Here is a 25,092-nt window from a genome sequence, read left to right as displayed (position 1 = left end):
ATTCATGCAAGAAGGCTGAAAATGCAGGAACAGGTGTCTTGTTCCATATGCTGAAGATCCTCCAAGTTCCAAGGATGTACTCCGAGCGGCAATGGCTGCAAAGAGGTAACCTAGGAGGGAGCTTGTCAGCCCAACGGAAGGACATTTCAGAAGGCACGGATCCTCGAGATGGGGTCGAGACATGTTGTTCCCACTGGTCCAGGCATCGAAGCACTGACAAGGGTGGTCTTCATGAAATCAGTCGGAGGAGCAGGGCATCACTGTGATAGCACTGGAGTGGATGCTGGTCGGCTGCAGGGGTAGTCAACATTCTGTCGTTCTTCGTGGTTGACTTGGGTCCAATGATCTGTGGAATATCTGTAGGAGCCATCCTTTTATTCAAGATTTGGTATGGGAGTCTGCCCAAATCGACCCATTCTAAGGATCTGTGCCATTCAAACAGTCAGTAACTATCCAATCATGGATAGCCACTGGGCACAACATCTGCCCAGCAATAGACTTTCAGGCATCAGAAATGTGTATTGGAACTAGACCGTCCAATCCCCCTTCTCTGGCACACACAAAACAAACCACCCACGAAAGCCACAGCTTTCCCTGGGAAAAGGATTTCTGTAGAAGGGATTTCCTGACCTGAGAAGGCATGAAGAATGCCAGAGAACAAGCGAGAAGCCTTCTGGCCTGGCCATCTTAGGGTGCCAGCCACCTTTTTAGTAGCCATTTGTGGTAAATGCAAGCGTGCACAAGTAAAATGGGTTGAATGGTAATCATTGCTGCTACCAGCTGGTCTTGGGCACATCGTAAAAGTTAAATGAACTCCATTGTATAAAACGATAATTATATACATTATCTGTATAGATTATTTTATATAAAGATAAATGGATACACAGTATCCTAACTGCATTTCATTGTAATGTGATGTGTGCAATTGTAACAATGCAAGAATTCATAGAGACCTAGGGCCTCACAACAAGTTGGGCGGTGCAGTAAAAATGTGGTAATTCAGTCACTGCCACATTACCTCACTGCCCAACTATGAGTTTGGCAGAGAGGTGGAGGATTCTCCTCCAGCTAAGAGCTGGAGGTAAATCTGCCACCTTTCCACCAATAAAAAGCAAATTCAGCAGAATTACTGTCGCTGGTAATTCCACCAAAATCCCTAATGGAGTCGTATGGACTCCCATTAATGGTGGACTAACACTGCCTATCACCACTTGTAATCCGGACCAAGTGGTGGTAACAGTAATTAGGTTTGGTGGTACCAAACTTGTAATGAGGCGATAGTCTCTCAGTACTGGATAGTCTTGGGGACTGATCAGTTTCCCCATGAGAACGAGCAAGCGGGTAGGGAAAGTAGAGCAGAAAGCTTTTCTTTCAAAAAAGTCAGGACAAGGTTTAAAAACAAGAAAACATAAAGGGTGTCCCATAGACTGTGGCAGGAAAGCAGTAAAAAGATGTTTCCCAACAGTACTTCCCTGTTTTGACTTGATTTATTGGTGGTTGTCTGTGTGGACTTGCAGCCCTAGACCACTCACATACCTCCTTAGAGTAAACTTTGCCGCTCTGCTACCTTAACTTGATTGGGTATGCCTTGTTCTAGGTGTCTCCCTGCTCAGCATAATAGTTGGCCTCCAAAAATCCACCACCAGTGTTGGTTTTGCTATCTATCTGAACAGCGGCCACTGAAAAATCTCTGAAGAGGTCTTCACCTATGCCACTGAAGTGGGGGAGAATTTCCTTGTTTGGGAAGTTGCAGCAAACCTCTTCTGATGCTTGCAACTCTCTCGTGTGTTGCCTCTCATTTGCGCTACCACTCCTGCTAGTCCACTACTTACTCTGTTCCCTCTGCTGAAGGAGGTAAGTCTGCTGAAGGAGGTAAGTCTGGTTCTAATGAAGATTAACAAGGGGGGTCCTGGGAGTCCCTCTGCCAGACATTAGTCCTGGTTACGAGAGACTTGCCTAGCAGTTCGGTGCTGGACTGCCCCAGGGCAGGACAAAGACTGATATGTTTGGGATACTTTTTCTCTGTGAAAGATAGTGAGCTAAAGACTCTGGGTACGTCTCTCGTAACCAGGACTAATGTCTGGCAGAGAGACTCCCAGAAACACCCCCCCCCCCCCCCTGTTGGTTCTAATGAAGGGCACTGCAGGCTTGATGCTCCTTCAGAGCAAGTCACTGTCTAGTACACCTGTACTTTGGTTCCAAATGAGCACTGGTGTCTGCATCCCATCCTGATCTGAGGCTTTTGAATCTGTTTCTGCGCAAGGAATGTGTACAAGTTGGTCACCTTGACCCAGATCCTGAACCACAGAACTGAATGGTTTCCCTGCATCTCCAATGTGCCTACTTCCAGGTGACTTCCAATTCTGGGCACAAGGGGTACCTTAAATGCATATTGGTGTTCGTTGACTACCGGTTCAGGATTCTGCCGTTTGGCCTTTCTTTGTCCCTCAATCTTTACCATGCTGCTGGCAGTGATAGCATCTCGCCTAAGTAGGGAAAGCATGGATGTCTTCCTCTACCTGGCTGACTGGCTTTCCCTCTGTAAAAAAGGTGTCTGCAGATCTGCCCTGGACTTGCTGCCTTTACGCAGTGTTGGGAAAGATTTCCTTTTGGCACCTTTCACTCCCTGGATTTATATGGGACACCCTTTCTTTTTGCTTGTTTTGACTTTTTTAGAGGTCCGTAAAGTCTTCTGCTTTACATCCCTTGCCTGTTTTGCTTATTCACATGGGGAAACTGACTATCCCCAAGACTGACAGTACTGAGAGTTTTTTTCCCTTTATGAAATCTTGTATTCGTACTATTGCACACCCCACCGTAGTGATATTTTATGTTATTGTGCGCATTTGCATTTTCAATGAATGGCACTTCACTTTAAGGTGATGTGTGCAATTGTAACAATACAGTAATTCATAAAGGGGAGACTGTCCAAGAACTGACATTTTTAGGGACCTCAGCCTCCCCACAAGAATGAGCAAAGCAAGCAAGGGAAGTAAAGCAGGAGGCTTTACTTGCCTCCATGAAGTCAGGCCAGGGTTCAAAACAAGCAAAATGAAAGTGTCCCATTGAAATATATGCGGGGAAAGGAGCAAAAGGAAAATTACCTAATTATCTTTGAGCGATGAAGACTCTTGTTTGAAGATTACTTTTATGTAACCTTAACATAATACATGCGCTCTAAGAAGATAAATTATTATCCTGATGGGGCAATAACCTTCATTGACTGATGTATGCTGTATCTTGGACCACCCTGCTACGCTTCTAAGTGTTGCATTTTATTGCTTCAACATTGCTTCCACTGGTTGATCTAGGCAAAAGTTGCAGGAAACCCTGTTAACTTTCTGAGTCAGTTACTCCCATGCTCTGGACACTGAGCAGAGGAATAGTTATCAGGCAGCTCTTGAAGCTATTCCAAGCGGGTGAATTCATGAGATCCAGTACCGAAGAAGAAAGTTACTAGTCTGTAACCATAGTTGTGAAGCATTGGTGTCTCTGATGGAATCACATGCAATCTCTCTCCACCATCCCTTATGGGACTCAAATTAAATATGTGGCACTCCACAAATCTGGAGTCTGAAAATGGCTTCTCTGGGATGAAGTGGGGAGGGCAGGGGAGGCTGCAGAAAGCTATGCTGTTTTGTTGTAACTGCTCTTAAAATTGTTGCAATTATTACAAGCCAGGAAAGCTCAAAGCATGACACTCTGAAAGATTCTAATCTGTTCTGTTTGTCCTTTTGTACTATGTGTAGCAGGGGGGATTGCATTCACCTGACGGGGCTCGAATTATGCCGCTTTTGGTGCCTGTTGGGCCAAATTCACTGTAGGAGTGCCTAGCTAGTGTTTCTTAGACGCTCAGTAGCTCTTTGATTTCCAGATCTAGTTTGTCTGAAGCAATTTCATAATGAGTAAACTAGCAATGTAATTGTAGCCATCGTAAATATTACCGAAGGGGGAGGGGAGAAGAGAGAAGGGGGCTTAAAATTATAAAGTAAGTCTGACATCTTATTGCATAATCTGGGTTTAATGTTTTGCATCTTTTGCAATAACACTGTTTACTTCTGCAGAATTACATCTACAGAAATGCTACCATTTGTGGAAATTCTGTTAACTAACCTATTTAAAGCACTTTCCTCACCTGGCTCTTCTGAAAATGAATATATTATGAAAGGTAAGGCTTTTTATTGCTTTTTTTTAAATTTCACAAATACGGTAACTGCTTTTTTGGTGTTTATTTCTTAATGTTCACCTAGATTTGCAAAGCTTCAACTGATCTCCCAATCACCTTTCAAATCTCAATAGACTAACATTTCTGGTGTGCTTGAGATCTAGATCGTTAAAGGAGGTGGCCATGTGATTGTGTGGGCTGCAAAAGGATCAAATAAGAGTCTGTTGGGAAACCAAGAAACAGATCTGCAACTGATTTGAGAACTGTAGAAAAGTGAACAGAAAAATGGTGCAAAGAATTTGAATTGAGAATCTTAAGCCTGAATGCTGGAAAGGGGTGGTGTTCTTACTGTAGAATGTCTGGTGTGCGATGTAACATACCTTACGTCTGACAACGTGACTAAAACCCAACAAAGCAATAGGTGCAAGAAAAAATGTTTCGGGCTCATTTTCCTCTGTTATGAGCACCTGTTACCCACTCTGGAAGTTAGTCTTTGTCTCTGCCTGTTGGGTGCCATTGCCATGGGGACTCGCAAGCCCAGAGAAGTGAAATTACTAAATCTCCCCAATTCTTTTTTCTTGTGCGATAAATGCGGGACACATTGGAATCCTTTCTCTTGTTTGCCAAAAAAAGTTAAAGGTAAATATTTTTGGGGACTGGTCAAAAAACGTAAACATTGGTTCTGCAGTAACAGCATGGGCAGGATAAAGGCATTATTTTTTAAAAGATTGGCATCGCAGAGGTTGTCCTGCAATTGGAACTATGCAGATTTGCTTCAGATGAGCTCCTGGTACCTTGCTCATTTAGCCAACTTCCTGAGTGCAAACAGAATGCTAAAAAGCTTATCTGGGGGCCGGGAGGATGGTCTGGGCGGGGTGGTGGTGGTGGTGGTGGTGGTGGTGGCGGCGGCGGCAATATATAACCCTGCTCCCAAGGGGCTTTGTCTGGGCATTACTGTGTATATGGTTCACTAACATAGATGCTGATGCTTCAAAGTGAACACAGTCAGGGATCATTCTGCAGTGCGCTTTGATAGTCTGGTTAGATTTGAGAGTAATTAAGCGGGAATAAAGTGGATGCCCCCGTTCCTATGGAATGCAATAGGACCTGGGGCATCAAGTCTTTTGGGAGATGGTCTTTGGGGGACTGCTAAGTTACCCGCTTGTCTTTGCAACCATCCAGAGTCCAGAATGGCAGTAGGGTGCATGAAGGAGCCCATACACTGGCTGAATGCTGTTCTTAAATGGGGCAGAGCAGTTAAACCTGTAGGTCTGTATGCCAAAGCCCCAAAATAGACGGAATACCATTTTTAAGGCTCCCTTTGCTAACTAGAGTAGGCACCCAATATTGTTTTGTTCTTCGATTTTTATGCTGTTTTTGTCCTCAAGATATTATAATTATTGTATTGGCAGTGTCTTTAGTCATTAATTGATCATTTGTTAGGCGCCTATGCAACAAAATGGGTACCATGTGATAATATCACCGCAAAAATGTCGCCATACAAGAATGGCGCTGTTTTTTTGCGGCGATATTACGATATGGAGCCTGCGCGGAACACCCCCTGAACCCTCACATTTTTTAAAAGGGAGCAGGGTACACCACCTCATCTCGCGCTCCCATTTCCCTCCTATATTGTCCCCATAAATAACGTCGCCTATGCCGTTTCCCGGCGACTAAGTTTGACGACATTATTTATGGGGATATTACCTGATATGACAACATTTTGTTTCCAGGCGCCACAAGGCAAAGTGGGGGTGGGGGCAGTGGGGGAGAGACAAGGGGTAATTAACAATGGCAAAAATAGTAAACATACAATCGTGGTCCTACTAGGCCATGTGACATTCGGGCGTGGAAGTGCAAGAGATAGGCAAGGGATGAGGGGAGAAGGCAGCATGTATGGGCAAGTGCTGGTGGGGACCCAGTAGGGAAGTGCCCGGGAGGAGGCCACTGGCTAAATGCTACGGCAGAGGACTCCCAAGGCTGGGGATGCACAGCCACCAGGCAGGGGTCCCGCAAGGGCAGTGCTGGAGGACGGGGGGTGGAGCTGATGTCGATTGGGTCGAAGGCCTGGTAGCCTGTGAGATTCATGAAGGACCAGGCAGCCAGTCTCAGTGGCAGTGGGTTGATTAAAGGGAAGGAGGTGAGGGGAAGAGGTAGAGAAGAGCAGAGTTTTGAGAAGTTTCAGTGAACTTAAGGAGTTCAGGCTCAAGTTGAGAAGGGGCAGGGATTCTGTTCCAAAGAGAGAACAGCCGAAGTGACCTGCCCCCCACTCTCTGCTTGGAAAAGCGTTGACAAGCCGAGTGTTTAAGTTAGAGGGGTGGAGGGCTCTAGCAGGGTAGTATTTAGGGAGAGAAATTTGGAGATAGCGTGGACCAGGGCCCCAGAAGGCCTTGTGGATGATGCAGAGGGTCTTGAATTTAATCCTTGCTGCAACCGGGAGCCAGTGGAGAGATTTTAGGGCTGAGAGATAGTCACTGGACTTGAGGCCAAGGATAATTCCTGGAGCCCTATTCTGCATTAGCTGAAGGGGGCATAGGGAGGAAAGGGGGAGGTTGAGGAAGAAGCTGTTGCAGTAGTCCAGCCTAGAGAGGACCAGAGCTCTGGAGACATTGAGCTTCTAGGGAAATGTGAGGAAAGGGAGAATGCCTCTAAGGAGTTGTAGCTGGACATGAGTCTTCTTGGTGACGTCCAAGATGTGAGGCGTGAAGTAGAGAGGAGTCGAAGATGTTTTTGGCCTCACAGGATGGTGAGAGTAGAGGTCCAGGGAGGGCGGCCAGAGGGTAGGAGGGAAACCAGGCACACGTGTCCAATAAGGATCGCCATCTTACTGGCATTAAGACAGTCGCACACCATGCCTGGATGGCGGTCAGACAATCTGGGATAAGGGAGGAGGAAGTGGAGGTAGTAGATTGACGTTTGAAGGAGAGCTGTGTCATCAGCATATCATTGGAAATGGGGGAGAGTAGGAGATCACAGCGTTAGGGTAGAGCCCCCGGGCGGGGGGCCGCCACCGGTAGAGTCTGAGGTGGTGGAGGAGAAGGGGCCCAATTGCAGTTAGGAATGGCGGTTAGTGAGGAAAGAGGTCAGCCAGTTCAGTGCCTGGTCTTTGATGCTGAGGTCATCATGGAGCCGTGTTTGAGGATAGAATGGTTGACCGTGTCTAAGGCAGACGAGAGATCGAGGAGAATGAGAACAGCAGCAGAGTTAGTCCAGATTTGCGAGCATAGCTTCACGGGTGTCAGGAGAGCAGTTTCTGGATGCCTGGATTCCAGATTGGTGGTCATGGAGGCAGCCAACAAGTTCAGTAGGAAGGGCCAATTGGAGGAGGGCCAACTTCTACAAGACTTTACCCAGGAAGGGGGTGGTAGAGATTGGGCGATAGTTAGCCAGGCAGGAAGGGGTCAGTCTTTTTTTGAGAGGGTGCACAAGGGAGTGGTGATGGATGGAGGGGGAAAAGCCAGTGGCGAAGGAGTGGTTACAGAAGTCAAGAGCCGGGGCGAGAGAGTTGTCTTTAATGGTTCTAAAGGAGCAGGGGAGCACCTCTTTAGGAGAGACCTTCATAGTGCGAACAACTCTAGAGATCTCATCAGGTGCTGTGGGCAGGAGGGAGGAGGGTGCGAGGGGATCGAGGGCCTGGAGATGGTGGTGGTGGATAGTGAGGACAGGATGTCCTGACTTTGTGAAATGGGAGGCCAAGGCGGTACAGAGAACCTGGGAGGTGAGGCGGGAGGTTGAGACTGCAGTTGAGTTGGCGAGTTCCTTCCAGATTTTGAAAAGTCCAGCCATGTTAGTGGCTCCAGAGATGCAGGCTTGGATGTGGGCTCTCTTCTTGGAGCGGATAGAAAAATGATATTGCCTTTGGAGCCGGCAACGGGCCAGTTTGTCAGAGGATGAACCAGAGCCCTGCCCTTCTGTTGAGCAACTCTGCACTTAGGTTCCAGAGAAGCTAGATCGGTGTTGTACTTGGAAGCAGGCTTCAGGTGGATACTCATGACTGGGGCAAGGATGTCAAGCGTGTTGGAGAGGTAAAGGGTAGAGAGGACAGAGTCAGAGGGAGAGTCGGAAGCAGGGGTGGGAGGGGAAATGAAAGTGGAGGGTAAAGCAGCGACTGACACTCGTTTCATCTGTCAAATGACAGCGAATGAGGCTGGCAGTCCAAACAGTGGTTCTGACAGAGGGCTGAGGGGCCCCAAGTGGGAGGAGAGGAGAAAGTGGTCGCACCAGGAGAGTGGGCTGGTGACTGTGGTAGAAATGGGGATGTCACCAGAGATGAGGGCCTCAGAGTTGAGGTGTGTCGGACCAGAAGGAAGAATAATGAGAGAGGGAGTCTGAGATCACAGAACCATGAGGGGCTGATTGAGGAGAGTCGAAATGGATATTGAAGTCACTTAGGAGGAGTTTGGAAGTAGAGGTCCGGAGGGAGGAGGCGATGTTGCCCATTCAGAGAGGGATAGGGGGGGCCTATAGATCGTAGCAAGGGTGAATGAGGAAGTTGGAGACTCCCGAGAATACAGGCAATGCATTCCAAAGAGGTGGAGGATTGAGTAGGTACGATAGAAGCAGAGACCCACTCGGGGAAGATCAGGGCCATGCCACCTCCGGGCCAGTTGGGCCTGGGTTTGGAGAGGAGTTTGTAGCCCTCGGGAAGGAGAGTGTCAAGAGCATTGCCAGAGCTGGCATTGACCACGTCTCGGTAAGGGTGAGGAAGTCAAGGTCACAGGGTGTGGGGGGTAAGAGGTCCCATCACCCAAAGGCATGTAATAAATTCAAAGGAAACCTAGGGGCCATGAAAGGGTTGCAGTAAAACATGCCAGGCATCACACTCACAAGCTGCACCTACTCTTACTCGCCCACGATGCTGAGTGTGTAAGTAATATGAGCTGCGGCTTGTGTGTATGTGATTTCCAGCGAGTTGAACAGCAAACGCTTAAAGAACCCCGAGACTTCATTTGAATTTAAATTCAATTTCTTTGGCAGATCAGACCTCCTGCACCCCCAATCCCTGGCTCCCCAAACACTGTCTTGCTTACTTTGTAGTCCCTAATTCAAATGGTAAGGTAAAAAAACTTTATTTGGAATTTAACATTCCATTGAAGGATAAAGCCATATAAAACAGATACTCACATACATACATTATAACGTCCCTCATAGAATAAAAATATAATGTGCACTATAAATTTACAAAATCTGATTTCACAATAAAAGTGCACTTTCAATGAAAGAATAAAAACAATGTACAATAGACCTATCTGGAATTGATGAAAACAAATGAAAAACTGTCCCTGTGCCCACGACAACCCCCATAAACGCTTTCATACCCTCCTGCCCAGGGTATGGTGCAAGGCCCGAAGATGACAGATAAGCACGTGGCCGAGCCTGCTACCCCGGCAGCAATCTTGGATTCGAGTCAGGGCCCTCCCGTGCTCTCGCCCATTGAATTGTGGGATGTTTTTACCCATGCATCCAAGCCCTACAATAAAACTGTGCAGTACTGGCATGGAAAACATCATGATGGCCAGAACTCCCCAGAGTGCACAGGGAAAACATTAAGAATAGGCTGCCACCCATTTTTGCCTATGTTGTGAGCACAGGAGGGCACTGCCTAAAACCACCAGTGGGCTACACACACAGTAGCCTGAAACCATTGGGAATGGCAATGCTGATTGCCAAAAAAAAAGCAACTCAGAACTGTGGGGAATTAATTTTCTTAATCCCAAAAATGGTTGCATTACCAGTACTCCCCACTATCAGAAAGCTGGCGTTTTAAAACCACCAGACTTTTGTGTAAAACTGAACAAATGAAACAAAACCAGACCAAGGAAAGACTTGCTAAGAGGTGGATACAATGTAAAACTATATTCTGAAATGACTTGAAGGAAGTAATTATTTAATGTATATGTAAAAATTGTCAGTTTGAATTGAATGTAGAAATGTAGAAAACTGGGAACAAAAAGTGACATTTAGCTGAAACCTGGCTTAATGAAACTGGATTCTGCCTGACAACTACCAACGACAGGAGAAACCTGTTCAGCCACTCTTCCCAGGCCTAGCTGCATCCTGCTGCCCCTGGCCAAAAGGAGTTGTCACCTCTCTGATTAGATTAGGGGTGGAGCAGCTGGGGACTACAGGGAGTTGAACAAAGGCCTGTCCTGGACTCGGGCAAATGTTATATTGGGGGCGTCGTAAATGTGGCTTCCTCTTAGGAGAAACTGGGAGCGGCAGTGCCTCTGCTAGCAGCTGAGCTTGGGGGGAAGTGGATAAACCAGTTATTCCACCCTGTGATGTGGGAAGCCGCACGCCTTTTTGACCAGGGCATAATTTTAAAAAGATAGATAACTCATAGTGCGGACTTGTCAGAATTATATAAGTAATATCATTATTTTTGTGATTTTTCTGTGAACATTGAGGCATTAGGACCCTGTGGTGTATTCTGGGGGGTTGCTAGCGGAAAATAGGGTCTCACTCCAAATGTCTGCATGTTAAAAATCTGACACTTCATCAATTAATGTCCATACTCTTTGCGCGCATGTGTGTAATTTTGGGTAAATGTCCGATATTGCAAAACCAGTTAAAAAGCGCAAAATGTCGTCATTTTTTAATGCAAGCCCCCAGGAAGATCAGAGTCGGACAAGCATGGACCATAAGGAATATATAATGTGCACATGTAATTTCAATAAATTGTCTATCTGGGAAGGATGTATTTGAATCAAATATAGATTTGTGGGCAAACTGACCAGGGGAGGATCCTCTGACCCATAAACAGACTTCATCATGATGACAATCCATTTCCTTCCCCCAATCATGGGATAGGGGAGAATTGGGCCAATGACAAGTAGAGAGGGGCAGGCTTAGCTAGGCCTAGGCACACACCCATTTTCAAAACACATAAAAAGAGACTGCTGGGACAGGTAGAGACATTCAATTCCATTTGCTGCGGAGCATGCTGACCGACGACTTCACAGCCAGAGATCCAACACTTAGACTTCCAAGCTAAACTGAGACTACAGAACTTTGAACCAAGAAGGCCCACTGCAAGCAAAAGTATTTGTCAGCAGGCCTCAAAATCATTTGCAAACTCTTCCACAGCCGGGCGAGCTGTCTGAATTCTTTTGCCAAGAACTCTTGCCAGTACCCAGAAAGCAGTGTTACATCCAGAATCCACTTGATCCGGACCGGAAAGCAGAGCAGTATCCAGAACCAGAGGCCGCTGAATCCAGAGAGGCTAGACCAGCAGAGCAGAGTGTCCCAGACCGCTGTGAGCAGAACCAGAGAGCTGACCCAGATCACTGTAAAGTGCCGAGACCAGAACCGGAGTCCAATCCAAAACCTGACCAGATCTGTGGCGAGGCCTATTTCAAATTTATATTGTGAGTACCTAGCAGAACTGTGCAGAACCAATCTCTTAGTTAAAATAATCTAATACAAACTATTTTAACCTAAGTAGAACTGCCTCCTAGAAATCGTATCATCTGTCATTTTTAAAGCTGCACAACTGTCACCTGTCAATTCTGCAGCTGCAAGCTGTCACCTGTCATTTTGAGTTTACTTTAAATCCGAAAAACAACCTTTACAAAATCGTTCATATCTCTGGAACCGTCTGTCCTGGGAACTTGGTTCAACTTTCCTCTGAAAGCTTAGAATCTCAGCTTTCCAACAAACCGACTTGCTACTCATACTTTAGCCGTAATCACGATTCATGCACTCGCGAATTTTGCCGCGATTTGCGATTTGGCCTGATTTCTTTACCTGTAAAATGATGGCAGCTTTTTGCTTTCCTTTGCTAAAAATTCGTTTGCCTCTTAATAACCATCCCTGAATCATTGCTAAAGTGAGCCTGAGCTCATCCCAAGTAGCTCTCACTCACCCTGAACCTCCTAAAGGGAATTAAAAGCATTTTCAGCATATTTCTCACTTCATTGCCACCACATTTAAAGCACTTGGGCCTGTGTTTTAAAACTCATACCGGTTTTCTCTAAGCTTGCTGGGGTGGGAATTGAATTTCGTATTGTATTTGATTGCATTTCTGAGAACTGTGTGTGTTACTTCCATCTCCTTCCATTTCTTATATTGCATAGGGGAGGGGGGTGAATTGCCAGAGAAAAAGTTATTATCTTCTCTTTTGCTAAAATCATATCAAGTATTTCTGTACTGCATTTTATTCCTCATTGCTTTTCCCTTGAAATCATAAAAGCATTTTTGCTACTTTATCCATCCTATACTAACTCCTCATTGATTATAAAGAAGTGTGCTAGTGTCAGATTACCCATTGTTGATTAACATTATATTTATAAGGGCGATATCGATTATTAATTTATTATAAAAGCGTGGTATCTATGTTTTGTTTTATTTCTCAAATAAACCTTTTAAACTTGCAAAACGGAACTACTTCTTGGCTCAGTGGGGTCAGGGGGATTCTAAGAGAGGGGTGTTATATAGGGGTAGTCATCCAGAGCTCATGAACTGGACATAAAGATATATCAATAAGGGTTTCCATTCAGTATCCCAGACTAGGCATTCACTTAGCTGTAGTGTTGAATTGAATCCTCTTACAGAATGGGCCTTACAAGAATGTCCCAATCCCTTCCCTCTGAAAGCAACGGCTGACTGGAGGGGTACAGGTGGTTGGTCTCCTCAGGGATAAATCTACCCATCGCAGCCAAATGGCTATGCGCCTCGGCACTTCAATCAGGAGCGGATGACCCAGCGCACCTAGCAGATTCTGTGCGCAGGGGACTGGATGTGTTCCCTAGACCTCAAGGATGAATACCTTCATGGCCCCATTTACCAGCAACATTGGAAGTTTGTGGCTCATGATCATGTCGTACCACTTCCAGTACAAGGTGCTGCCTTTCGGCCTCAATTCGGCCCCTGGTATGTTCACGAAACTGATGAATGCAGTGGCGGGTCTCCTCCTCCTGGAGGGCCATCACTTATACCCTTATCTGGATGACTGGCTGGTCAGGGCCATCTCACCAGAGGGGGGCGGTGCACTCCTGCCAACGACTGGCAGACGTTCTTCGCCAGCTGGCGTCGCCATCAACCGGCGGAAGTCGCAGCCGACTCATGCCCAGGATCTGGTGTTCCTTGGAGTGTGCTGGGACACCTCTGTGCAGTGGGTATTCCCCACGCCCGAGAGGCTCCTCTCTCTCTGCAAAGCGATGGGGCACTTTTTGCCCAACTCGACCACCTTGGTATGGTAGTTCCAGCACCTTCTGGGAATGATGACATTTTGTGTGCTCACGGTCCAGCACGCCCCTTCAAGATGAGGCACCTCTCGCTATACCTGTTGGGCAAGGCAATTGGGACCAGTAAACTGGGTCGCAGTTGGACTGGATCCCAATCCTCTCGCTCCTCATCCCGGATCTTTGCTGATGGACTGCAATACGGCAGTGGGAGCACCCTGTAACTGACTGGAGCCCACTCTGGTGGTGACAACAGATTTCTCGCAGTCTGGCTGGGGGGATAGTCTGTATGGCTACTCCATTCATGGTGCATGGTCCTGGGTGGAGGCCCTCCTTCATATCAATATGCTCGAGCTTAGGGCGGTGAGCCTGGCACTCAAGGCTTATCTGACCCACATCAGGGACACTGCGGATCTGGTCAGGACCGACAACTCCACAACAATGTTTTACCTGAAAAAGCAGGGTGGCACCCATCCCCACCTCTGCATAGAAGTGGTGGCGATCTGGGAATGGGACCTTATGGAAGGGATTCAGATTTCAGCGGTCCACCTCCCAGGGGCAGCAACACGGAAGCATAGCAGCTCAGCCGCTTGGGGGTCAACACCTACGAGTGGTAATTACATTAACTCTTTGTTGCCCCTGTTCCAGAGATGGGGGTTTTCGGGTCTGGACTTGTTTGCATCCCCTCTAAATTCCAAGTTCCCCTGCTTTGCCTCTTGGGCGGGCTGGCATCAGGAATCCCGTTCAGCTCTGTTGGCACGGCCGCAGGTGCTATGCGTTTCCTCCTCCTCCACTGTTGATACAGCAGACCCTCCGCAAGTTTCGGACTTCGGTGTGCTGCAGCCTCACCCAGCACTCGCCGTCGAGGGCGTGGTTCTCGGCTCTAGTGCAGTTGCTCTCCCAGCGGCTTGCCATCTTCGATCCCCAGCAGGGGCTTCCTGATGCAGCAGGGCGGGGCAGGGGAGCACCTGGACCCGGCCAGGCTAGCCCTTGCGACCTGGTTCCTGACCAGCTGAGCCTGCAGCATGATACATTTTTGGATGACAACTGGGACACCATTGAACAGGCCAGGAGACCCTCAACTCTGTCCCAGTATAAGAGCAAACTATAATTAATTAGACTTTTCTTTTATAACAAGCTTAATACCAACGAGTGGTTTCTAAGCGTGGGATCTGGATTCAAACATGTTGCCCCTGAGCTATGCCCCCCACCCAAATGGACTTGGTTCTTCAATTGGGCTTTTGACAAGGTTCTGGATCCTGTCACCTGCCCTCTGTACAAAGAACTGGCTTTTTTAGCAAACCTGACTTGTTCTGGAGTGCAGGTGGATACTTGCCGCGCTTATTTGGCGACCATTGGGGGCTTACAAGAATTCCCCCGAGCATGCGTTTTCGGTAGCCAACCCGGTGGTTTAGGCCCACCTCAAGGGGTTGTCCAGGCTTTTTCCTCCCGTGCATTGGCCTCATCCGGTCTGGGACCTGTAAGGAACTCATGGTGACAGAAGTAAAGACAGACACAAATGATCACAATTCAAGGGTGTTTATTAAATTGTAAATGCAGGGTGGAAAAACGCCTAACCTAAATCTAAGATGGGAGCAAGGTTCGACCATCAAATGAAAAATAAGGCTGTCTCTGCGTGTGTATTTGGAAAGCCCTGCCACACAGAAGGGACTGAAGTCAGTCTGTGCTGATCAACGATCCACGGAGATGGTCAAAAACAAGCCTGGGAGCTCCTCTAACCACTAGGCTTGCAATGAGAAGGGCCTGCCTGACTTCCTTGTCATTCGCATATCGAGCACGCATGCGCAAAGCCGCATGAAGTCGACTGCAGTTGTGCAGTTGTCTGCAGTGAATGCGGAGTGTGCAGAGGACCCTCTACTAAATTGACCATTGTTAAAAGTAAGTTATTACTAAAGTCAAGCTCTGTACGCTCTTAACAACTCAAGTACAGTTTGGGGAGTAACCGAAGGTGGTGTGTTGTGTGTTCTTGTTGTGTTGTGTGTTCTTGTTAGGCAGAAACCTGTGCAGTTCCCTTAGGGACCACTGCAAAAGATTTTAGACTACAGGTGTTTGGCAGTAAACCCACTTGGTAGCAGTCTGTACCACACAGATTCACTGGTAGCTGTGGCTGAGCAGTCAGACTTCCCTCAAGAAGAGTTAGGCAGTAAACAGAGCATACAAAATAGGTACAGAAATACAGTAGCACAAGCAAACACTGACCAGAGCTTGGGTGTAAAAGTATATAATAATGTATTTAACACGCACTTATAAAACACACTAGCACTAAATTGGTAAGATCAGTTCAAAACACAATCACTATTATCATATGTACATCCCTGATTACTTGTTGGACAAGTCTTAGTTAACACCACTTATTTCCAGACCGAGGTGAGCGCTTAACATTCAATGGCACTCCAACAAGTTAAATAAAAAGGGAGGGAAAAGCAGAATTATGGAAGCATACACACTAAACACTTTTTAAAGAACCACAGCAAGCTGCTAGGAAGGCAAAGTCTACTGGTGAGCAAGGACGTTTAGGTGCCAGGCCCACTTTCAAGGGAGCCAGGCGGAAGATGCCCAAGATCAGACAGTTACACAGAGTCTTCAAAGTTTGTGGAGGTAGTTCGAAAAAGGTTTAGTTCAGTGCAGGAAAGTTAGCTAAGGTGTCCCAGGCTAACCCAGGTTCGAGAGACGAGGATTTAATACACCCCGTTCAAACGGTTGCAAGGGAAGCCAGGCGGAACACGGTACCTTAAATGGAGAGGATCCTCCAGCGGGGGCAGTTGTTCCTGGCAGCGGGTGCAAGTCGCAGCGTCGTCCAGAGGAGGAGATCTCGTCGTGGAGGAAAGATGAAGGTCGTTGCACTGCCAGGGAAGAAACTAGCTGCGGAGTTCTCTGGTACAAAGGTACTACCCTTTCGGTTTGCGGTAGTGGTGAAAACGTATCCCGGTTGCCGGGGTGCTTGGCACAGGCAAGGCGGCCACGAGATGCTCCAGGAAGGCAAAAAGAAGGTAGACTGGTTATCCCCACCAGTCAAAGGAAGAAGACTCACCGGGCTGGAGATCTCCTCTGTCGTTGGGAAAAGTGGTGAGACGGTTCAGCAGGGCTCCACCGGTGGTGGTGTCGTTGCAGGCCGGCTCAGCTTCTCCCTCCTCGGATTCTTAGGTCCTGTGGCGACTTCTGAAGTTCCAGTCCCCAAAGCCCTGCTTTTATGCAGCATGCCCCCATTCACTCAGCCTAGCTGTCAATCAAACATGCTAAGTGGTGAGCCGGCCGGCTCAACACTTGGGCCAATCACACAAGAGTGCGACTTGAGTTACCAAGGTAACTCAGTCCAGGGTGCCTAAACCCCCTCCCACATCCCCCTGTGGTACCCAGACAGAGTGGCACCACTTTTGGAGGCTTCTGTGGAGAAGCCCGCCAAAAAGTGGAACAAAGGCCTTGACTTGGTTTGGAGTCACAGAAAAGAACACAAACGCCATTCTACAATAGAGTTCTGGCAAAAAATACCAACCAGCGAATTAATAAATAAATAAACTGGCGGTATGTTCGAGGCTATAAGAATTAAATAAAGTTGGTAGCCTCAAACAATGGGAAAATCCCATAGAGATATATTCGCGGTCGAATATAAAAAGTAGTATCCACTGCCACCAGCCAAAACTCGATTACGGAGACGTGCCCCCTCGAACAGACCGACCCCGGAGCAATCGAATTGCCCCGACCAGTACGTCCACAGTATGATTTGTACTGGTTTCTGTTCATAATTTGGGACTAGCAAAGCCAATGGTGACTTTACATGCCCTGGGAGACAGTAGTTAGTCCCAGGGTATGGAGTCTATGTTGGGGGGTCGCCACGACATCCCTGGGTTACGGCACGGAGGGTGCTGTGTAACCCACATCAAAAAAACACATGAGACCCTATGGAGTAAAAGACCCCATAGCCCATAAAACACATGGAAAGTTAAAGGAACACCTCAAATCATGTCTGAGTGGGAGCAAAAGATTCTCACTCTTAGCAGGAGAGAAAAAAAATAAACTCCAAAAAAAATCCATCAAAGCTGCTGGGGGACTCACTAGGTTTGGGAAATTAGACTTACAGAGAATTCTCCCTAACAGTTCTCGCAGGGAAATGCCATGCTCTTATAATCTCTGAAGTACTGCCTTAGCAGACAATCTCAATGCACCGGTATTCAAACTCCCTAGTAATGGGGTTTATGAATAGAAAACTAATAGAAAGGTCCATATTTAAACCTAATCCAGCGGGATGTGGTTCTTTCTTTCCTCCGGCCAGTCATGTACGGGACTATCAAGTCGCAACGGGGTCGCTGGCAATTGAATGCCTTGCTGTTGAGGGGAGACTCCCTGTGATGGGAACATCGACACCTACCCATTCGATCATGGCAGATGCTCTGTCTTCCAATCTGTAATATACCCTTACTGCGACAACCTTAAAATAAATTGCAGAATTTTTTCCAGCTGAGCATTGTAGGACAGAGGAGGAGGGTCTTAAAATGGTAAAAAGATGTGTGCAATTGACCTCTGGTGACCAGGACCCACAAAATTGAACGTTTGGCTTTGTGGTGAATGAACTTGAAGGGCAGAACAGAGGGGGCGGGGGGGGTTCTTACCCCGAATTTCCCTGGACTCCTCAATTGAACTAAATGCCATCTCTGTGCTTATGGAAGTATCAAGGATTGCGATGGAGAACTGCACTAAAGATAGGATTGCCAAACCCTCTCAAATGCATATATCTACACAAACTGAGCAGACTCCCCCAGAGGTGGCACCCACACTTGCAGCGCTAAATTTCATACTCCTATCACTGGTCAATGTTAGGCAGAAGCCTGTGCAGTTCGCTTAGGGAGCACTACAGAAGATTAGGACTACAGGTGAGAGCAATAAATCCCCTTAGGTATAAGTCTGTACCACAAAGATTTAGTTGGTAGCTGTGGCTGAGCAGTCAGACTTAACTCAAGAGGGAGATGAGCAGTATTCGGGTTTTACACAATAGGCCTACAGTACTATGGCTCAAGGAAACACTGACCAAAGCTTTGTATTAAAAAGTAGTTATATATTTATTTTATACACTTCTAGTAAAACACATTTATCACAGTTAATAAGCAAGTTAAATTAAGTCAAAGAAAAGTAAACACAACTCCCCAGTTAAATTGTGAACCAGAGTGAAAACTGAGCAAAACGGCACAGTGAAAACTAAACACAAGGTGCACTCTAACAATTTCTCACAGGGGAGGGAAAACACAAATCATACAGAAATATCTTATTACACACCCTAACACTTCCCAAAAGTTTGTGACCCAGTTAAGCAAGGCAGTCCTTTAGTATAGAAGATACTCAAATGAAAACTGAGCAAAATGGCATTTCACAGGTTTAAAAAGAGGGAAGAAAGGGTGGTTATAAGAAGTAGGTGCACCAACACAGTTCTAGCTGAGAAACAATCTAGTGAAGGCAGGTCTAACAAATTTAGCCAGAGTCAATAGGCCTGTGCCAAAGTCAGTGGGACAGGGCAAGGGCCCAGGAGCAAAATGTTCTTGTAGCTGCAGTCAAGTCTGCAGTCTGTTAAAAGAGAGGGGCAGCCAACCCAACAAGTAGGTAAAGGATTTAAAACACCTTTAGCACTACTGCGCAGAAAAGGCGGCCTGGCGGAACACTGTACCATGAAAGTGAAGCAGTGGCTCCTGCGGTGGCGGTTGTTCATGGTAGTTCCTGCAGTTCGGGGGATCCAGCAGAGGAAGAGAAGCTTTCGTTGTGGAGGAAGGTTCGAGTTACTGCACTACCCAGGGATGAAATCAGCTGCGGTGCTGCCAAATGAAATTAAAAGGTACACTCCTTTTAATCGCGGTCCGGGTCGATAGCTGCCTGGCTATCCGGTCTCCAAGTGCAGGGCACTGGCGATTCGACCAAGGGAGGTCCGGGAAGGTGATTGGCCCCACCAGCTCAAGGGAAGAAGGCTCTTTCAGATGAAGATCTCCTCTCGTCGTGTGGGGAAAAGTGGTGAGACACTGCAGCAGGGCTTCACCGGTGGTTCAGTCATTGCAGATGTCTTTGGCTTCTCTCCTCTTCGGTTCGTCGGTTCCAGTGGCGACGTCTTGCTCTTCCAGTCCTCAGGACCCTGCTTTTATGCAAAAAGAGCCCCATTCATACAGCCTAGCTGTCACTCACGCAGTGGAGTGGTCACTTTGGCGGGAGACCCCCCAGCCTATCAGGATAGTGCGACATGGGTTGCTGAGGCAACCCTGTCCAGGGGTCCTACTCCCCCCTCCCACACAGTGGACCCACCCCAGACTGTGGCGCCGAAAGGAGGGCTTCGTGGTAGAAGCCCGCCAAAAGGACGAACAAAGGATCCCTGACCTGGGTTAGGAATATAGATTAAGACACGAGAAAGAATTTATATTAAAGTTCTGTCAAATAAAACCTACCAGAGTAAAGTTACTAATAAAATACACTGGCGGTATGTTAGAGGCTGTCAGAAAATGTTGTAGCCTCGAACAATGGGAAAATCCCATATGGAAATATTCACAGTCGAATATTTACGGTAGTAACCACTGCCACCAGCCAGAAACTTTAGAGAGAGGGACTGTACGGTACCCTCTCGAAAATGAACATGGAGGGGGGGGGGGGGACTTATTAACCCCTTCCAGTACTTCCATAGTAAGATGGGTTGTACTGGATTTGTTCAGAAAGACTGACTAGTAAAGTCAATGGGGACTTTACATGCCCTGGGAGACAGTAGTCAGTCCCAGGTTATGTGGTCTGTTTGGGGGTCGCTACGACACCCCTGTGTTACTGCACTGAGGGTGCTGTGTAACACATGTGAATAAAGATGGTTCCTATGAAGGTGAGAAAAACCCCATAGACATTAAACGCAATAAATAGCCTAGAACACACATAGCAAAAGTGCCTAAGAGTGGGAAAAAGTCTCTCACTCTTAGCAGGAGAAAAAAACAAACCCTTCAAATCCAGCAAAGCAACTGGGGACTCTATAGGTAAGGGAAATTAGCCATAGAATGAGAATTCTCCCTAACAGTCAAGGTCTTTGAAGCCTTAAAATCGGAGGTATTCTAACACTCCGGTTTATTGTTGGAAATAACTAAAGATATGGAAATCGATGAAACCTCACTTGTAGCCCTAACATCAGCAATTAATGGTGCAGTGGGGTATTCGGTGTAGGAGCTTCGAACAGAGTCTTAAGATGCAATCTGAAAAGTTGGACCTGTTACTAAAACGCTCGGAAGCGGGCAAAGAGGCCATGGGTCGATGGAATCAGAACGTATTAGAAGACAGAAGAGATGGCGACTGTTGGCCGCTAGAGTCTTCGGTAGTAGTCCCGGAACTCTTTAATCAGGAACCTGTAATTAATCTGTTGGACGATACTCCGCTCTCAGTATCAGCCTTGGAAGAGCTGGTGTGTTTTGCACAGACAGCAAATGACCCTGAAAATCCCCTGTCCCCCAACCGTGTTCGACCCCTGCCATTGATAGGAGTTATGGTCGAGCGATACCCAGTAAGAAACCGAATAAACCAAATGGTAAAACCAAGAAGAAACTGAAGCAACTTCTCTTGGCCTCAGGCGATAATAAACAGCTGCCTTTTAAAGAGCCAAAGAGAACTAAACATCAGAAAGGCAAAGTAAATAGCAACACTGACCTGCGCCATTTCATACATAGACTAGAAAAAGCATAGAAAGATATTTCGAAGGAATTGTGTCCTCCGACGTATTCCACATCTTTGACCGTAATCACAACAGCTGTGCTGCTTTGGAAAACTTTTTCGGCGTCGATACGCTGTCCCTCGAGGGCCTCCGTCGATGGTCGACCTTCACTGGATGTTATATCTAGGACGCACGATGCCCGTAGCCTCAGTTCCGTTTTTTCTGTGAACGTGTTCGCTTCGGAATCTCGGCGCGCCTCAGTTCTTCTATCTTGAATTCATGATGTCTTCGTCTTCTACCCCGAAGTTGGGCTTCAAAAAGTGTCGGGACTGCGGTTCCAAAATGTCCATTACGGACCTGCACGACGTTTGTCTCTGGTGTCTCGGTGAAAGTCACGCCACCGACGATTACGATGAATGCCAGTCCCTAACTTCGAAGGCCTTGCGGGAGCGGAAGAAGTTATCGGTAGGTAGGGTTTCTAAAACCCATAAGCCGAAATCTACTGGTTTTTCGACCGACGATTCGAGGGGCGACTCTCCGCGTCGGCGTGAGTCCAGGGGGTCTCGGAGTGGGTCCCGCCATTCCTCTGCCTCTTCGAGGCATTCTCGGAAGCGCAGTCACCGGTCGCCTTCCCCGTCCGGCGGGTATCCTGTGCCACGAAACACTCGTCGGCCGAATGGGATACATTCCGCCAGCAGATGATAGCGATTTTCGAATCGCAAGGCACTGCTCCGTCTGCGCCTTCAAGAGAAGCCGGCAAGGAGCGAGCTAGAGCCATCACTCGCATGCCTTCGGGCTCAGGCGGTCGGCGTGATCATCGGGAGCCGTTGAGGTCCCGATCGGAGAAGGGTGATCGCCATAGCCGTGCCAGGTCCCGGTTCCGGTCCCGGTCCTGGTCCTCGATGCCCTCGATACCGTCAGAACCTGTGAGGTTTTCTAAGAAGGCATCGACGCCATGTCCGTCGAGGGACTCTCTCGAGGCTCCGAAGAAGTCGTCAATGCCATCGGAGCCACGGCCATCGAAGGACACGCTCGGGGCTCCGGCCTCAAAGCCGCTGTCGAAGTCGTCGCGCTGCTGTCGACGTCAACGCCAATTCCATCGAGGCCTTTTGAGGAGAATTTTCCAGAGTTGCCCCGGAGGGCTGTGGAAGCTCCACGAAAGGCTCTCAGCAATTCTGTGAGGCCTTTGTTTGAACCCTACTCTGTTCCTCACCCCAGGGTGGATTTGTTCCAACCCTTGGGGTATATTTCAGAGGTGGAGGAAGGGACTGATGAGGAAGGTGTTGTGCCTCCTGAGGTTCCTGATGACCTATTGTCTGGTCATAGCCAACTGGAAGACCTTCGTCAATCCTTACATGACGCCAGTGGTCTTGATACCTCTCCGGCGGTTGAGTTTGGCAGGCCTGAGCCTGGTACACATGCCGAATCCACGTATAGGCATCTCATGTCGAGGGTGACTGAGTACTTGGGGTGGTCTGCTTCACCAGTTGATTTTCTGCAGGATGATCCGACTGATATCTTGGACCAAGCTCCACCAACTGACCCGGTGTTGCCATTTCATATGGCTTTGCAAAGAAGGGTGACGGCGGCTTAGACTGCTCCGGAGAGTCTCCCAGCAGTGAATGAGTCGCTTCAGAAAAAATACCGTCCAGCCAGTGGTGACCCCTGCTACTTGTCAACGCACCCTACTCCGGAGAGTTTGGTGGTGCAGGCGGCTATGGCCCCAGCAAAGCAGGCTGTGTATCCTACAATCCCTCCTGATAGGGACGACAAGCGCTTTGACGGTTGGGCGAAGAAGGTATTTTCTTCTGAGGGTATGGCTTTAAAAGCAGCCATCTCAGTTTGTGCCCTGGCAAGATTCACGCACGCTCTGTGGAATTGTGCGTTGTTGGCGGCTGAGCATATTCCCGAAGGGGAGGAACGGGATGGTTTTCTAGCCCTCGTGCAAGATGGCAAGGATGCCATGTGTGAATCGGTTCAGTCGGGTCTGGACGTGGCCGACACTTGTTAGCCGGTCCATGGCTGCGAGCACCGTGATGCGCAGGTTTGCGTGGTTGCGGAAGTCGGGTTTTGCGCCTGATGTGCAATCCCGGCTTTTCAACATGCCCTTTGATGGTTTCCATCTTTTTGGCAGCAAGGCTGACGAGAGCCTTGAGAGGTTGCAGACCTCCAAAGCTGCAGCGAAGTCTTTGAGCGCTGCAGTACGCCAACCTCTGCCTTTTCGTCCTAGGGGATAGCAAAGGAGGGGAGGTTCCTTTCGGTACTACTCATCCTTTGGTAGATCGAGAGGGGCTGCCAGTCAATGGGGCCAACGTAGGAGTAACGGAGGTGGAAAGCAAGGTACTCGAGGTGCCAAAGCTGCTCAGGCAGTTGCCTCTTTGCCCTCAGGCACTGCCGCAGCTGCGTCAGCCCAGTCATGAGGCCATGGCCCATGGTTCGCCGTTTGGGGGAAGAGTGGCGCAGCGTCTTGTAGAATGGCGTGCCATTACTTCAGATGTGTGGGTTCTGGAGATCATAGCCCACGTCTACTGGCTTCCTTTCCGGCAGAGGCCTCACGACAATCCACCGGGGAAGCTCTCTTTGAAGCGTCCGGATCCGCTCCTTGCACAGGAAATCCTGTCCTTGCTGGAGAAAGGCGCCATAGAACTGGTGCCTGTAGCGGAGAGGAACAAGGGATGGCATTCCCCATATTTTTTTATCCCGAAAAAGGACGGAGGCTTGAGAGCCATCATGAACTTTCGTGGTTTGAACAAGCTCCTCAGGAAGGACAAGTTTAAGATGGTAACACTTTCTCAAGTCCTCCAGGCCCTTCAACTACAAGATTGGTTGGTGTCTCTAGACCGCAAGGATGCTAACTTTCATGTGCCGATTCATCCAGAGCACAGGAAGTACCGGAGGTTCGTAGTTGGCGACTCACATTTTCAGTTTCGGGTCCTGCCGTTCGGATTGACCTCCGCCCCGAGGGTCTTCACCAAGCTAATGGTGGTTGTGGCAGCGTATCTCAGGAAAGGGGGGATTTACGTCTGCTCCTACCCGGATGATTGGTTGATCTCCCGAGCAAGCCCTAGGTCATCTGTCCGTCACCTGCCACTCCCTTCACAAGCTGGGCTTCTCCCTCAATTTATAGAAGTCCCATTTGACACCTACCCAGCGGCTCCAATACATCAGAGCCATGCTCGACACATCCCTGGGGCTGTGTTCGCCTCCCCAGGTGAGGGCTAATCACATTCTGCAGATGGTGGACAAAGTTCAACGTGCCCAGAGTCTCCCAACGTTCGAGTTCTTTAGGTTGCTCGGCCTCATGGCATCCTGCATTCTTCTGGTGCCAGAGGCCAAGCTGCGGATGAGATCTCTGCAGTGGGTTCTCAAGATGCAGTGGTCGCAGTTCTCCGGCAGGATGTCGGATCACTTTCAGATTCCGCCCTCGTTCGCACACAATCTTCTGTGGTGGGCCGTTGAAGGAAATCTGATAACGGGTGCTCCGTTTTGGTAACCATGGCCGGAGGCGACCATCGTGACGGACGTATCCCTCACGGGTTGGGGAGCTCATGCCAACGAGCTGACGGCCAGCGGCCGTTGGTCTCTGTCGGAGTCCAGACTCCACATCAATCTGTTAGAGCTGCGGGCTGTCAGGCCAGCCCTGAAGGCTTTTCTGCCATCTGTGCGGGGGAGGAATATCCTGATTATGACAGACAATACAGTGGCGATGCACTACCTCAACAAAAAGTGGGGGGCAGGGTCACTCCCATTGTGCAGGGAGGCGATGCAGCTCTGGTTCAGGGCCATCCAGCAGGAGATTTCGATCTCAGCAGTTCATCTGGCCGGAGACGAAAATGCGGCGTCGATGCTCTGAGCAGGCAGAGCACGGTCACGGTCTCTCACGAGTGGGAGCTGGCTCAGGAAGTTCTTATGGAGATCTTCGCCCTTTGGGGAACCCCACAAGTGGATCTCTTCGCCACCAGTGTCAACCGGAAGTGGGAGAGGTTCTGCGCGAGGGAATTTTCTCCAAGAGGAGCCTTGGGGGATTCGTTCGTAGTGGAGTGGTCCTTCTCACTGCTGTACGCGTTCCCTCCAGT

At 48.3% G+C, this 25,092-nt stretch overlaps 1 protein-coding gene across 2 annotated transcripts in view; it reads left to right on the top strand.

The window, feature by feature from the left end:
* Window positions 1–25,092, top strand: part of CSE1L (chromosome segregation 1 like) — a 1,325,092-nt gene that overhangs the window by 668,474 nt on the left and 631,526 nt on the right. For both annotated transcript variants that reach the window (XM_069651279.1, XM_069651278.1), the window contains exon 16: window positions 4,065–4,168. In XM_069651279.1, the coding sequence (XP_069507380.1) occupies window positions 4,065–4,168 (104 nt within the window). The remainder of the gene's footprint in view (window positions 1–4,064; window positions 4,169–25,092) is intronic.

This window comes from Ambystoma mexicanum, chromosome 3p (assembly GCF_040938575.1).
Source record: "Ambystoma mexicanum isolate Mex_15411 chromosome 3p, UKY_AmexF1_1, whole genome shotgun sequence".
Taxonomy (NCBI): Eukaryota; Metazoa; Chordata; class Amphibia; order Caudata; family Ambystomatidae; genus Ambystoma; species Ambystoma mexicanum.
Note: the sequence above shows the minus strand (reverse complement) of the source record. Positions and strands in the feature narration are given on the sequence as shown.